Source organism: Falco cherrug, chromosome 13, assembly GCF_023634085.1.
Source record: "Falco cherrug isolate bFalChe1 chromosome 13, bFalChe1.pri, whole genome shotgun sequence".
NCBI classification, from domain to species: domain Eukaryota; kingdom Metazoa; phylum Chordata; class Aves; order Falconiformes; family Falconidae; genus Falco; species Falco cherrug.
In genome coordinates, this window is record NC_073709.1 from 18,241,145 (window position 1) to 18,255,552 (window position 14,408).

Sequence of the window (14,408 nt, forward strand, 5' to 3'; positions counted from 1 at the left end):
AAAAGGCAAATAATGCATTAATCCTTTCATCTTGGCTTCGAAAAGGAAAGTGATAGAGCTAGAAAATACATGCTGAGGTGACTTTATTTTTTTTTTTACTTTTTTCTTTTTTTTTTTTTCCCCTGTTCCCCCTAATCCACTTCCTCAGCCAGAAGGACTCAAAGCTTCTGCTCTGAAAACGGGGGATGGAGAGCATGGTTGCTTCACTGGCAGTAAGAAAGAGGTTAAGATGGGATTCCATTGTTCATCTCAGAAAAGCTGCAGTCCCTGGTGTGGAAGGAACACAGATACCCTACTTTAGGAAAGGAGGATGTCATATCCAGATTAAAAAAGAAACGGTGGTGGGGAGATGTTAGGTGAGTCACGGCTAGCCAAGTTGGTGCCAGTCCAAGCTGCTCCTTACTCATGGGTTTCCTTAGGAGTAATGTCTGCTTTGGCTTCCTGCTGGCCCCTGACCCCTGTTCTTTTTTTTCTTTTTTTAATCCTACCCTCCCCCCTTTTTTTTATTTTTTCAACCCGTGTGCTCTCATAGTGCCATGGGGAAGGAGGTGAGAGATGTCAAAGTAAGCTCTGTGGCTGCTGTATGAAAAGATTTGTGAAGTCATGGGCAATGCTGAAGGTATCAGTCACCAGAATAGGGAATGCATGCACATGCCTGTGTGAAGTGAGCTCAGCAGTCAGGAATCCATATCGTAGGAAAGTTGACACTAAGTCAACATAGGATGGTTTGGGCTATAGATCTGGAACCAGCCTTGGGGTGCCCCACGGGGTCAAGTATGACACAGAGGAGGAGCCTTTGAGAGGCTTTTTCTACATGTGCTCATCCTAGCGGGGCTAAAGAAAGAAGTAGTTATTCTGGGGGGCATGGCAATTATAAGCAAATATGCTGATGGACCTGAGAGCATCATCTTTTAATATCTATCTCCACAGGGCCTCGGGCATGGGGAGTCCCCATTTGATCTCCGATGGTACACAAGCTTTCTCTAAGGGGAGTGCCTCCAGGATTTCCTGCCTTGCAAAGGGCTTTCCCATTACACCGGTGCACAGAGGCACCCAGCCTCAATTTTGTCAAACCGGCTCCTTTGGCAGCATAACCCCCTCCACCCCCTCCCAAAAAAAAATGCTAAGAGGAGGATACGTTCTTGCTTGCCTCCTGCCAGCCCGAAGTGCTCCCTAAGCTCCTGTCTGCTGACAGCGCCCTTCGAAAAGGCTTAGCGTTGCTTGTCTGCAAATGCTGGTTGCGAGGCAAGGCCTCCCACCTGATTTCCTCCCAGCACTGGCTGGCTGCGACTGCCTTTTATCATCATTAGCTCACAGACACTGGAATGTCCACAGCAGTTACTGTAATTTGGTTTTGAAGGATGAAATTACACAGCAGAGCAAACTTTTCCACCGGTCTTCTAGCTGTGGGAGGCCAAATTCTACCACATTGACATGGAAATCGTGTTTTTCCTGACATCCTCATCTTGGTTTAGATCTCCACTTCACATAGGGAATTTCCCCTCCTTCTGAAACAGGCTCACCTTCTCTCCACCCTGCAATGCCTAGATCTTGTCTTGCAAGTGAGGGATCTGTATGTTACCATGGGGCGGGCAGAGTCATGCTGGAGGAGAGATCATCCATTCCTTTTTCAAAGAAAGGATGTGAGAGGCATTGGCACCAAAGCCTCTTCCATCAGGACTGGTATACATCCCCATGATGTCTTTAGTGTGTACAAGAATTAAGAGAGGCTTCCCTTCTCCTTTGCCTGTCCCCTTCCCATGATGTGACACTCATCGCTGGACTTTCCTCACAGTCACATTTCTCAGTGAAGTATCAAGAACTGGCTTATCTCTCTAGGCAGCGTGTGTGAGTAGCCTGGTCGTGTTATGTATTCAGTGGAGAGGAGACCCTACCTGGCGCAGAGCTTTTGTGGCAAGAAAAAACCCAGAGGAGTGACCTGAATGTACAACGCCAGAGATGGAAAATTGTCAGATGAAGGCTTTTGGTGATTTTATTTTTAATTATTTTTACTTTTTTAATTTGGTCTAGAATCTGCAGGAGCAGCTACAGGAACTATAGAAATTCTGCAGCCAGTGGAAAGAATAAGCATGTGCTAAACCTGAAGAAAGCTTAATGGCAAGCACAGCTGGAGTGGGAGTGTGGGGGAAAGGAGAGCATCCAGAATGCTCGTTTGAAGTGATGTTTCCACTGTCATGTGGGAAGGATGTGACAAAGGAAAGCTGTGACATGGTTATTGCATCAGATACCCCGAACTGGAACAAATGATGCATTTTTTTAAAAAAGACACACCACCTTATGGTCGTACTCCTACTGATGTCTATGACCTGATCCCCCTGAAGTTTTGTGTTGTCATAACAAGGTCTTGAATTCAGTTGCAAGAGTCCAGTGTTCTCTGCTCTGTCTCATGTGGCACAAGTGAAGCCCCCACATAGCGGTGTTTGGCCAGTGTCAGCACAAGGAGCAATGCAGATGGATTATCAACCTGCCTGGAAGTTGCTGGACTCTCTCATAAGGCTGAGGTTTAAAAGAAGGTTTTTCATGCGTGTTCCAGCGTAGTGAGATCCAAGACACCTCAGGAAGACTTTTCTTGATCAAGACAGGGCAAGGCTGGGAGGAGAGGCTGAGAGAGTTGGGATTATTTGGCTTTGAGAAAAGAAGGCTCAGAAAGGATCTTACCCAACTGTAAATACCTGATGGGGATAGGGAGGACGGAAGATGCGGTCAGACTCTTCCTGGTAGTACCAAGGGACAGGAGGAAAGGCAATGCTCACAACTTGCAACAGAGGACATGACAACAACTTTTTCACTGTGAAGGTGGTCAAACACTGGCAATAGGTTGAGCAGGGTGGTTTGTGGAGTCTCCATCCTTGGAGACATTCAAAACCTGACTGGACATGCCTCTGAGAAATCTGCTCTAACTGACCCTGCTTGAGCAAAGGGGTGGACTAGACACTCTCCAGCGGTGCCTACCAACCTCAGCCATTCTGTGTTTCTGCTTTTGATTCCATACAGTCCAGGAGTATATCACAAGCATATGTCTTTCCCCCTTGCAGTGCTATCTCATTTGAACTCCAGAATGCCTTTGTACTAAATATCAGCTTTTTTGATGCTGGCTATGCAAGGTCAAACAGATAAGGACTAAGCTGGGAGGAGGATATCATGGCAGACAGGAATGTAAACTGTTCAGCCTGCTGCAATGTGAGTCTCAGATTTCTCTATTTTGCATGCTCCATTCCACAGACTAGCATGGGGGAAGAGAGGGAGACAGGCCTTACATGGCTGTAATCTAGAGCCTGCTTCCCACACATGACTGTACGACCTGCAAGTTCACAGGCAGCACCAGGAACTGTTGCCTACATGTGTTTCACAGGCTTTCCTACCATTTTTCCTCTCTCAGGCAGAGGTTGTTTTTCAAGTTCCCTAGAAAGCTACATATGGATCTACAGCCAGTGATCCTAGGTGAGCTTATGGGTCAAGCACAATCCATCAGCTGAGCACAGACACTCCCACAGGCCCCCCATCCCCTTTCTGCAACCCTAATGGGGGTCCCAGACTCAGCCAAATTCATCAGTGGCTCCCAGTGATGACTCTCGTCATCACTTGTGCTGGTGATTACTGGTGCGAGCAGCCACAGCAGGAGATGATGCTGTTTTGGGGCAAAAGGAAGAAATAGGTCAGTTCTTTTCCTTCGGGTAGCTCGAGTTATTCAAGCACTGGATGCTCTAATTCACTTAATTCCTGTTTCAGTTGTTTACATCATATTACTGTTCTGAAATGCACTTAACTTAGTTTTGAAACTGTTTAGCTCATGTTCATGAGGGTAGAACAGCAGACGCCGGCCTGTGGGCTTAAAAGAAAACTTACATGCCAGAGGCCCATGAATGTCTTCAGTAATTCAGAGGGAAAGGTGATCCCTCCACATCTAAGATCGCCCTATGGTCTAGCCAGGCACAGCTCTGCTCCGATCCCTCAAAGCCGAAGCTTAGGGTAGGGCGTCAGCACCAGCAGTGAGTGGCACCAGAACCCCACACAGCAGAGGTTGGTGGCTGTAGCCTTTGTTCTAGGCTGATGCTGACTTAAAGGGCTGCAACCCTCTGCTCCTCCCTGGCTGCTACAGGTCACAGGGGTAATGGGAGATGTTAGCTGCCTTTTGTAGCCTCCAACTGAACACTGTGTTTATGAGCCACAAGGACTGTGATTAAATCTCTACTCTGAGCAACGTTCTGAGGCCATACTGGTATCTAATTACCTTCTGCACTTCTGGCAGCTGAGGAAATGAAGATCTGCCTGTGTCTGCGGTGAAAGGGAGGGAATAGGAAAGGAGAGTGATGCCTTAAAACATCAGCTTCAGGTGCTTCCCTTGACCTTGTTCATGCTCTTCTGGCAGTACCTGCGGCTGGGATGGGTGCTCATTCTGGAGTGATGCTCTTCCTCCTCCCTGCCCTTTGTCATGGTGGAGGTGGGGGGTTTGCTGGAGCTGCTGTCACACCCAGCCAGCCCTTCCCCAGGCAGCTGCAAGGAGTAAAGTTGTGCTGTGGTGGCACAAAGGAGGAGCTATACAGTGAAGGTCTTGGCAACTTGAGGTCCTCCAAGATGCATCTTGACTGTGGAAGGTCCCTGACTACATGGACCTGCCTGCCCTAGGGGGCTTGGGGAAGTACCCTCCTGGGCAATTGCTTTTAAGAGTATGGTTGGCTGCCTCGGCAGGATAGGTCTATCTTCCCCCTGTGGTAACTGTCTGGTCCCTGTTTTGTTTTTCTTTTCTCACTTGGCTCTGACCCTTAATTTCCCTGTGCAGCTGCTGCCATTGCTTGATTCCCCAGGACCAGCAGCTGCTGCACAGGCATGTTTCTGGTGATGCGGAGGGAGGAAGGCTGTTTCCACCATGGGGCTGTACAAAGGGCTGCATCCTGTGACCAGGTGCCATGGGGAAGAAAGCCATTACTAATCCCTATCATACAGCAGCTCTGCCTGCCCAGCAGGATCAATGGCGCCATCTCGGCCCCATTATGTTGATTCTGAATCATCGAGGAACGCCAAGGAACTGGGAGGAGAGGGCTCCTCCCTGTGTGGGGTACTGCTGCCTGCCTGGGACAGTCAGGTCCTCCTTTCTTCCCCCCCTCACCCCGATTTTGGAAGAGGTGGTGAAGTGCTCAGTGGTGCTTATGCCTGCAGGCTAGCCCAGATCCTAGAGGAGGACGGGCAGGGCAGAGACCCTACTGGGACACATGCCAGGCTCATCAGCCCCAGGAGCGCCGGGCAAGCATGGGTGCTGTGCACCCTCCCTGCCGAGGCCAACCAGTTGTGCTGGCAGGTAGAGGCAAGGGTGGATCTTGGAGCCATTTCCAGGGAGAAGGCTGGCACTGGGGAAAGCAGAGAGGCTGCAGCTGCCTCCTTCCCCCCAGCATTCGTGCAAGGTTGGGGGTTCAGCATTTAGAAAAGGGTCCCGGTGAGAAGTCGCCCGTCCATCCCCGCACTGCTCGCAAAGGCGAAGGGAGATGGCTTTTCAGACTATACCATTTAAGGAGTTCCTCAGCTTAGTGAACCTCAGCTGACCTCAGGGTATACCGAGTTTCCAGCTCAGCGGAGCAGCCTTTCAGTTGAAAGCACACCACCCAAAACTTCCCTCTTTGCATCTGGGCGAAGGAGGGGCTCTGGGAGGGTGGGCAGCACACAGCAGTGCACAGAAGCAAAGGCAACATCGAGTTAGTGGGTCTTGGATATAGCCAGGTCCCTTCCAAGGGAGGATGTTGCAGACCAACAGGACCAGCTTGAATGTGAAGCAGCTTCAGCAGCTTTTGGCAGGTGCTGGGGCAAGGGGGATGGGAGTGTGCCAGGCCGGCCCGTAGCACCACTGGGTGCTGCAAGTCGGGACGCGGGACGTCGCCCCAGCAGTGCAGTGTTTACAAAGGTGAAAAACATTAATAACACGCACTATGCTCCTCCTGTTGTTTCAACAAGATCAAGGTGTGTACAGGAGAGCGCGTGTGTATATACATGTGCACACACACGCACTCGCTGCAGCTGGCGTGGGATACCACTCGGTGCAGGATTATTCCAGCCGGGCTGCAGTCAATACTGACAAATACAGTATACGTCCCGTCTTGCCCACAGCAGCGAGGGAGCTGTGGCAGGCTCAACGTTTTCCTCCCTCTTGTGAAAGACCCGGGGTGTTTTCAGCAGTGTAGGGAGCTTGGGTCCCAACCACTTTGGGTCCCAGCGGTGCATGGTCTTGCTGGTGCACCAAGTGAGTCGGGGGGAGCAGCTCCCAGCCGGCACCTTTCTCACTGCCCGTTCACCCCTCCGTACTCTGCCTGCTCGGCATGCCGCACGAGACAGGGGTTCAGTGTAAGAAGAAACAAAAAAGGAACAAAACAAACAAAAAAAAATGTGAGATCATATAATTAAAGATGGTATCAGAATGTCTAATTAGGATGACTGAGAGAACTTGGCTGGGAGACGCAGCCAAGAGCTGAGTTAGTGTGTTTGCCAGTCCAAAGCTCCTTAACAGTAATTAATCCTTAAATGTCCAATTGTTCAGAGTTCAAGGAAACACCTCCTACTACTGTACTTTGTGTTCCTGTTAAGCAAGGAGACACAGCAGGGCGTGTGCCCTTATTCTGTAAGAGCGACACGCCTAGGGGTGTTGTTAGGAACTAGACCGAAGGTTGAGTTAATTATTAACTACCTAAGAGTTCCCAGCATTGCACAATTACCCAGGCTGCCTTGCAGCTGTGCGCTCGCCTGGTTGTTTTTTGTTGGGTTTTTTTTTTGGAAATAGAAATGTCGAGCTTTAAGTGGTGCGTGTGTACAAATTATACTACTGTCATCTGCTCCCCTTCCAGTGTCTGTCGTGCCACTGAGCTGGGATGCTTTAGCAAAGGAGGCAGGGGGAGCGTATGGGCATATATACGTGCCGTATGAAAGTCAGCGCTCTTCGCTGAAACTCAATAGGCTTATTTACATCAGTTGCAAATTTGACCCAGAGATTTTTCCTTTGTTTTGATGCTGTCAGCAACTTTTGCATTAACATAAAAGCCCTGGCTATTTACTCTTGTGGGGTTTTTCATTCTGTTTGCATTTTTGAGGTGGGTTGTGTTGCATTTTTTTCAGTGTTGATATTAATGGGGAGGGGGGAACCTGAAGGAAAGAAGCAGAGGTTTGACACCACAGGTGAATTGAACTGCTCCTCCTGCTATGGGTCTTCGGCCATCATCGGACCCTCGTCCAGGCAGTGACTGGGTCGGTGGGAAGGGGTGCTCTGGAGTGGGCAACTTGTGCTGCCTGATGCTGGCATGGGTGTCCGGGGCGCGGAAGCGCCATTGGTGCCTTCGGGAAACCCCGACTCAGCAGCAGGATCGTGTATCTGTCACAGACAGGAGGGACTTATGTGTCATTTCCTCAGATGCAGCATCATCTTTTAAGTCGCATTTCTGCGTTTTTATCCTCTCCCGTCTTTTTTTAATTGACCCTTTCTGGCAGGCGTGGCAAGGGCCCGGTTGGGAGTCGGCCAGCCAAAGTTGCTTCTGCAGGGGATCATTAACTCCAGCGTCAGCCAAGGCCGTTTAGTGTTTAAAAAACTCAGACAATTAAACAGGGTCACAGCCCTGAAATGCTATAATTGGAAAGCAGACTGTGATGATGTCCACCGACAGCGACCGGCTCCCTGGCACCAAGGCGGGCCGGGCAGCAGGGCCGGGTGGGAAGGGCAGCCAGGGCAGGGCTGTTCCACCAGCCTGGCCAGGCCTGGCAGGGCCACACTGAGCAAACTGCGGCTGGGAGGGTTCCTGCCCAGCCAGAAGGGTCCCTGATGGTCCCTGTCCAGCCGGGAGGGTCCCTGATGGTCCCTTCCCAGCTGGGAGGGTCCCTGCCCTGCCAAGCCTACATGCAACAGGCATGAGAATGCGGCCTGGGGAGGGAAATGGGGGAGAATGTGGACCTCTCCGGGGTCACCCGGCAGCCAGGAGCTTGCTCAGGTGTGGGGGCCAGACCTCCTGGGCACAGGCCACACTATGCCTCCACGGGTCCGTGGTGGGCCCCACGCCAGCCTGAACCTTGCCCCGGCATTGGTCCCGCAGGCATTGATCAGGGCATGAAGACCCTCCCATGCCAGGCTGCCATTTTGGGAAGGCGAAGGGACTGGCCTTGTCTCATGGCTGCCACCTGGGGATTTGGAAGCGGCCATTACCTGGGCCCTGGGCCCCAGGCGAGCTTTGGGGTGGCAGCCAGTGGGGAGCAGGGTGGTTGGGGCTCTTCCCAATGTAAATGGCACTCCTGCAACCTGGCCTCTGCTCTTAGCCAGTTCTGGGTACCCCAGTACCAAACGCCATCGATGCTGGTTCCTGGGTGGTGATTGAACAGCCATGGGAGCTGTGTCAGGCAGCTGTTGAACTCCAAGCAGACCTATGTCTTCCGTAAAGTATGCAAGTGGGGAAGATGCCGAGTACCAGACTGGGATCACCACAACCCTGCTCCAAGCTCTGCAACTGACTCACTGTTTCACCATGAGCACATCACTTCACCTTTTTGTGACTCAGAATTTTCATCTATCAATTAGGGATTTATGAGGTTTAATTAAGGTCTGTGAAGCCCTTTGAGATCCTTGCTTGAAAGCTGCTGTGCAGGCATAAAGTGGTGTACGCAATGAAGAAAACAAGAGAAATTAAACACTGCAGACGAGAGAGAAGAGAGGGCAGGTTTCCCACTGCTTGGTCTCCCAATTACATGCTCCTTGTTTGGATGGCAACCTCACTTTAACCTGTGGACAAACGAACTTGTTCACCCCTTCTTGCAGCAGACAGGCGATGACGTGCAGCAGCATCTTACTCATTAGTTAGCCTTCAGTCATCTTTCCAGAAGTATGAGCAAACGGGGAAGGGGGAAGGGAGCAAGGGCGGGTGAGGAGTGCGAATTCCAGAGAAAAGGGAAGTATCAGAAAGCAAGCTAGGATGTGCAAGGGCTTTTATCACTGCTGCTGTGATCTAGCTCTGCATAGTAACAAACAGGAATAGATCTGATCTGTCCCTAGAGGTACGTGCCCTGGAGCAGGGAAGAGCTCATGAGTTACAGCAAAGGAAGCAAGAGAGTCTTCTTATGCAAGGCATCTATTTCAGTGTCAGAGAGGTGGTAGACTCGACTTGGAGTTTGAGGAAAGTGTTTGAACCTAGCTAGAGTGAAAAGCGTTCTATCTATGGTTTTTTAAGGTTAAGGCCTTGTTTGCAGAAGTCATTGAACACACACATCATTTGAAGCTCATGCTTAGATTTAAGCATGTGCTTAAGGCCTTCACTGCATGGGAACGTGCCCGAATTTGTTTAGGTGTTTGGTGGAAACCAGGTCTAAGGGGTGGGAATCTAACAGTAGCCGTGAGGGACCCTGAAGGTCTCCAGGAGCTGCAGAAAGCAGTAATATGTGAATATAATAATGTAAGTATATAAGTAATATAGTAATATTACTATAGAATATAAGTAATATAGCATTGCCATACTATTCATAAGGTCAGGTTGACTGGAAGGAGGAATGGGCAGAAAGGAAGCTCCATCTCCAATCTTTATTTTTTCCTTTGCTTGCTGTACAAACAACCCTGTGGAAGCTGGCTCCAGTAGGTGTGGTCTGTGTATGCACCCCTGGGTGTGCCACTTGGTTGTGTTAAAAGGACTATTCCTCACCTGAAAGCAGGTTTCCAGGTTGTTACTGACAGTCACATCAAAACTCTAGACCCCTCCCATCCCCCACCTGCATGCCTTCCATCTTACCTAAGAAAACCAGAGATGCCTGTTGAGATGAAACCCAAACTAGCCCTGGGTTTGGTGTCTGGCTATGTTCCACACTGATGTGGGACCCCTCTGCATATCTTTCTTCCGAGCTGCCAGGGAAAACAGATGCACGATAATTGCCGCTGGCTGGGGCAGCCCCCTGAGTTCAGGGTGTCGGTCTTCACTCCTCTTTTCTCCTGGAAAAAGCTTCCCCAGCCCATCCAGCTTTCCTCAGGGTTTCTTAGGCTTCCTGTTGGGCTGGCTGGTCTGCTCTAAACTTCATCTTTCTGAAGGCACTGGTGCCCCAAATTTGGCACAACATTTAGCATGAGTGATCACTCTTTTGGGATAAAGCATAATAATGACCTTCTGTGACATAACTCTCCATTAACATATCCCAAAAGAAATGTTTGTTTTTGTTGCAACAGCAGCATACCGTTGACTCATTATATGATCCACTCTAATTCCTCCAGATCCTTTTGTGTAGTACTGCTGCTTAACCAATTATTCCAAGTCGTTCATTTGTGCACTTAATTTCTCCTTCCCAAGCACAGTACTTTGCTGTGTTTTTATTGAATTTTATCCAGTTGATTCTGAGCAGCTTTTGCAATTTATTGAGATCACTTGAAATAATAACGTGCAGATTAATTGTTCAGAAAATCCTATGCACAAGCCCATGCCTGCACCCCTAGCCGGTTCCAGAGCCCAGCCTTCCCATCTTAAAAACAAAGGCCTCTAGCACTTGATGGCATTCTTGCAATATTCAGCTGAAATGTCAGGATAAAGCCTGGCAAAGCTGTGAATTTTGGAAGGCTCATTCAATGGAAATATGGGATAAGAGCATCTGTTCAGCTGGCACTGGCTTTTGGTCTCTGATCATCTAGCGTTGGTTTGAATCACTGATATTTTCTGAGTTACTACTGGTCTTCAAAACGTGAAGTTGCTGAAAACATGCAAGCTTGAAATCGGCTTCTGACTGTAAGGGAGGACACAGAGCTACTGTTGTGTGATGGTACACCTGGACAGCTACAGGTCTCATTAAGAATCCCCTGGCCTGGGCTTCCCCTCCGAAGGACTGGAGCTACAGCTCCACTGCCATTACATTTTTCTGCAGTCCCTGCCGAAGGGTCCGGATACACGGTGCGTTCAGGAATGAAAATGTAGGAATTTGGTGTCCTCTGGTGGCAACTGTGAGAGTTACGGTTGGCAAAAGCGAACGTGACCCTCCAAACGCAAACTGTCATTCAAGCCAACAGGCCATGTGCTCCAGGCACCTTTCTGGGCTGCCCTGTAAATATTTCTAGTCCAGTCTGGCTTCTATAGTTTCTGTATGCCCACCCCTCCTATTTATTTTATGCCCAGTTAGCTGCTCCACTTTCTGGAGCATTGAGGTGTGTGTGACTTTGGGTTTGATTGGCTTGATGGTGTTTGCTTGTTCTTTCCCTGTGATTTTTTTGCCTCACAAAAGGAAATTTAGCTTCTGTAAGCACCTCTTCATAGTTGGTGAAGGCTTTAGCTGCTTGCCCTTGCATGGTCCCTTAGTAAAATAAGTGTGCCTATGTCCAAAGGCCTTTTAACCCACTTCTCTAAGTACTGCATCTATTACCCTCAGGCTTGCTGCAATGCGGTTCCACTCATCAGATGAAAGAACTGGCGAGCAAGAAGAGCACCTGGACAGCCCGGGTTTGGCTCTTTTAGCCACAAAACAGGAGAGAGCAGCTCAGAGCATTGATGGTGAGCACTATGGTAGGAGGACGTGTTTGCCACAATTTGTGGTGTGTAAGGTATGTAAAGGGAGCGTACTGAGCTATAAGCTCCCAGCTTTAGGTGCTTCTGCTGGATATGGACAAAACCTGATCAACGTCAAGGACCTTGGGGTGTAAGGATCTATGTTTGGTGCAACTGCAGCCAGAAGAGTCAAACAGCCTCATCCCTTATGAGGGAAAGCAACCTTACCCCCTCTTCCCATCTCAATCACTATGCTAACACTTGGTAGTCTTCTCTTTTTCAAGGACAGCACAAGTATTAATAATGCAAAAGGAATATAGCACAGCTGGGGCTGGCTCATTGAGGTCAAAGAGATATGTTTTCAGACATGCAGAAGCAGGCTGAGAAACAAACTTCTGTGGGGGAGTCAAGTAAACAGAGGGGTTTTGCGGTGTGGGTAGATGGACTAGCAAGTGTGGGGCACCATGGCACCTAGACAGGCTGACCCCATGGAGTCTTCCCTTCATGTGGGAAGAGCTTCAGAGAGGACAGGCGAGTCAGGAGCTTCCCACACGGCTGCTGCAATTACAGCGCTGGCTGTAATGCCCCTTTGTGGCATGAATACAAACAGCAAAAAGCTGGCACTGCTTTGGGAATTTCGTGACTTATTAGAAAAGAATGGGAGAAAGGGAATACTAATGTTTCCATTTTACAGAGAACCATAGCTCTTTGAGACTTCGCCTTCAATTCACAGAGGTATTTATTTAGGTGCCTGATTTCCATGCACATAATTGAGAATTAGGTACAGTGGATGTGGGCATCAGTGGACTCACCCAGAGACTCACAGGAAGAGAGCATGTAGGTCCACACTCTAAACTGCCATCACTGTCTATCAGAAGCAGACAGACTGCTTCCCTTTGCTATCTGCCTTCCTGCCTGTGCTGCTCTCTCAAGGCTGTGGTAGCACTGGAGGACTTTCCCAAGACTGCAGCTGTAAACAGAGCTCTTCAGAAGTGAGCATTATCTCCTGATCTGATAAGTGAGGGGCCAGCTGAAGATGAGGCCATGGGAAGTATCTGGTCCCCAGCTTCTTGCTGCTTAACAGTCAAAAAGATGCTTAACAGAGTCAAAAAAATTCTCACGCTACAGAAAAGTCAGTAAAGAATCTGTAGCAGAGAATCTTTAAATCTGACCTTTGCTGTTTTCCAGGTGTTCAGAGACCTCCACTGGCTTGCAGCCATTATCAGGCTTCAGCTGGCCTACAGAAGGGCAACAACTAGCAGGAGGACCCCTCTTTACTTCTGACAGCCTCAGGGCTCCTGCCTCTCTGGAGCAGGGGAGATTTCAACCTATGGCTTGATTTGCAGCTCACCTGTATCAAAGGCTTGGAAGCTGCTAGAAAAGGCAGTGAGGAGCAGTTACAGCTTTTGCTGCAAGGGTACACAATGTTTTTGTGACAGGTGATGGAGCATGAGGGACATGTGCCAGCTGTATAAGGTGCAAAGCCAGGCTGGGGTACCACCAGCCCCCCAGCAACACCAGGCACTGCTTGTGGAGATGGACTTTGTGCTTTACTTTGATACCAGCCTCAGGTCAGTGGCTAAAGGGCTTGTGCCCTTGCCAAGCAATCAAACAATCTGTGTGGGAGATTGCGCCCTCCTGCAGGCATAAGTAAGAAATATGGGGTTTCACTCACTTAATAATGTTGGAACTGAGGTTTCTTTGTAATATTGCTGTCTCCAGCTACTGTTGGGTGTTTGCAGGAGGCTGCTGCGTAGCTCATCCAAAACACGGGTATAACTTCAGTGGCGACCTTGCTTGCTATTTATCACCTCAGCTCAGGTCGCTATAGCAGCTCTGTCAATCCCAAATATCCAAGTGAAGAGTCCTGTGCTCCAGTCATGTGCTGAACTTAGGAAAAATTACTTTCAGTAACCTGCCCACACGCAGAGCGGTGCTTTTCAACTCCTGCCCAAAACGTCTATATCAACCTCGGGTTTCTTCTTTCCCTGTGAGTATTTGCATTCTCTCCAGCAGGCGGTAGCAGCCTTCTTTAAGCTGTGCAGCTATCCTGCCTGCTGCTGTAGAATTGCTGCTCTGTGATTCATGTCCCTGGCTGCCCTTGGCCTCACTTCCACCTCCTCACCCTCCGCTGCATCCCTGAACTCTCCTGTGGAGGAAGATCTGCTGTTTAGGTCCAGAGTGTGCACTAAATTTACCAGCAACGTGAAGCGCAGCAGCAGGAGGCGATGGCACACCACCACACGGGAATGTGAAAAGTCTCACTGTTGTGTATGATTTATTACTAAGTTTCACAGTACTGGCATGTTCAACTCATCACAGATGGGGGTCTCATAGATGGAACAATTCAACAATATGCTTTCTAAATATACAATTAAAGATCTAAGGCCTTGTCTAGGCAGTAGATGAGCTGAAGCACTGACAAGTCACAGACAGGCTCTATCTTCAAATGAAATGAAGAATCAGTCTGCTTTTTCCACAAGTCCTCTGATATGCCAGTGTAATATGATAGTTTTGTGGATGCAATTACATTATCCTCTGATATATTGCCTCCCTGCTTGTTAGCAGCTGAGCAAGCTACTTCCCTAACTTACTCAGTAGAAGGCTGTGCTTATGGTGACAAACATCTTGGGTTTAATTATGAATGGTTGAGTGCTATGGTTTTTGTGTCTGTTTTGTTGTTTGCTTGGTTTTTTTCTGTCAGTGCACAGCCATAGATTCATTATTTCTATTTGAAAAAGCTGGTCCTATATGTAAAGACCTAGAAAGGTTGTCAGAGTTTCTGGTTTTCAGTATTTGGTATAAGGAAAAGGAATTCAGCGAAGAGCTCTGTTGAAGTGGGCAGATAAGGAAGAACTTAAAGACAAGGCAGAACAATCCCTTGGCATTCCCAGCTATAACTTGCATACCAGGTCTGAGAGG

The 14,408-nt window shown here is 49.0% G+C and overlaps 1 protein-coding gene across 1 annotated transcript in view; it reads left to right on the forward strand.

Moving 5' to 3' along the window:
• Positions 1-11,380: 11,380 nt before the first annotated feature.
• PLB1 (phospholipase B1) overlaps positions 11,381-14,408 on the forward strand; it is an 89,614-nt gene continuing 86,586 nt past the window's right edge. The window contains exon 1 of the mRNA XM_027801205.2: positions 11,381-11,504. Coding sequence (XP_027657006.2) covers positions 11,381-11,504 — 124 coding nt within the window. The remainder of the gene's footprint in view (positions 11,505-14,408) is intronic.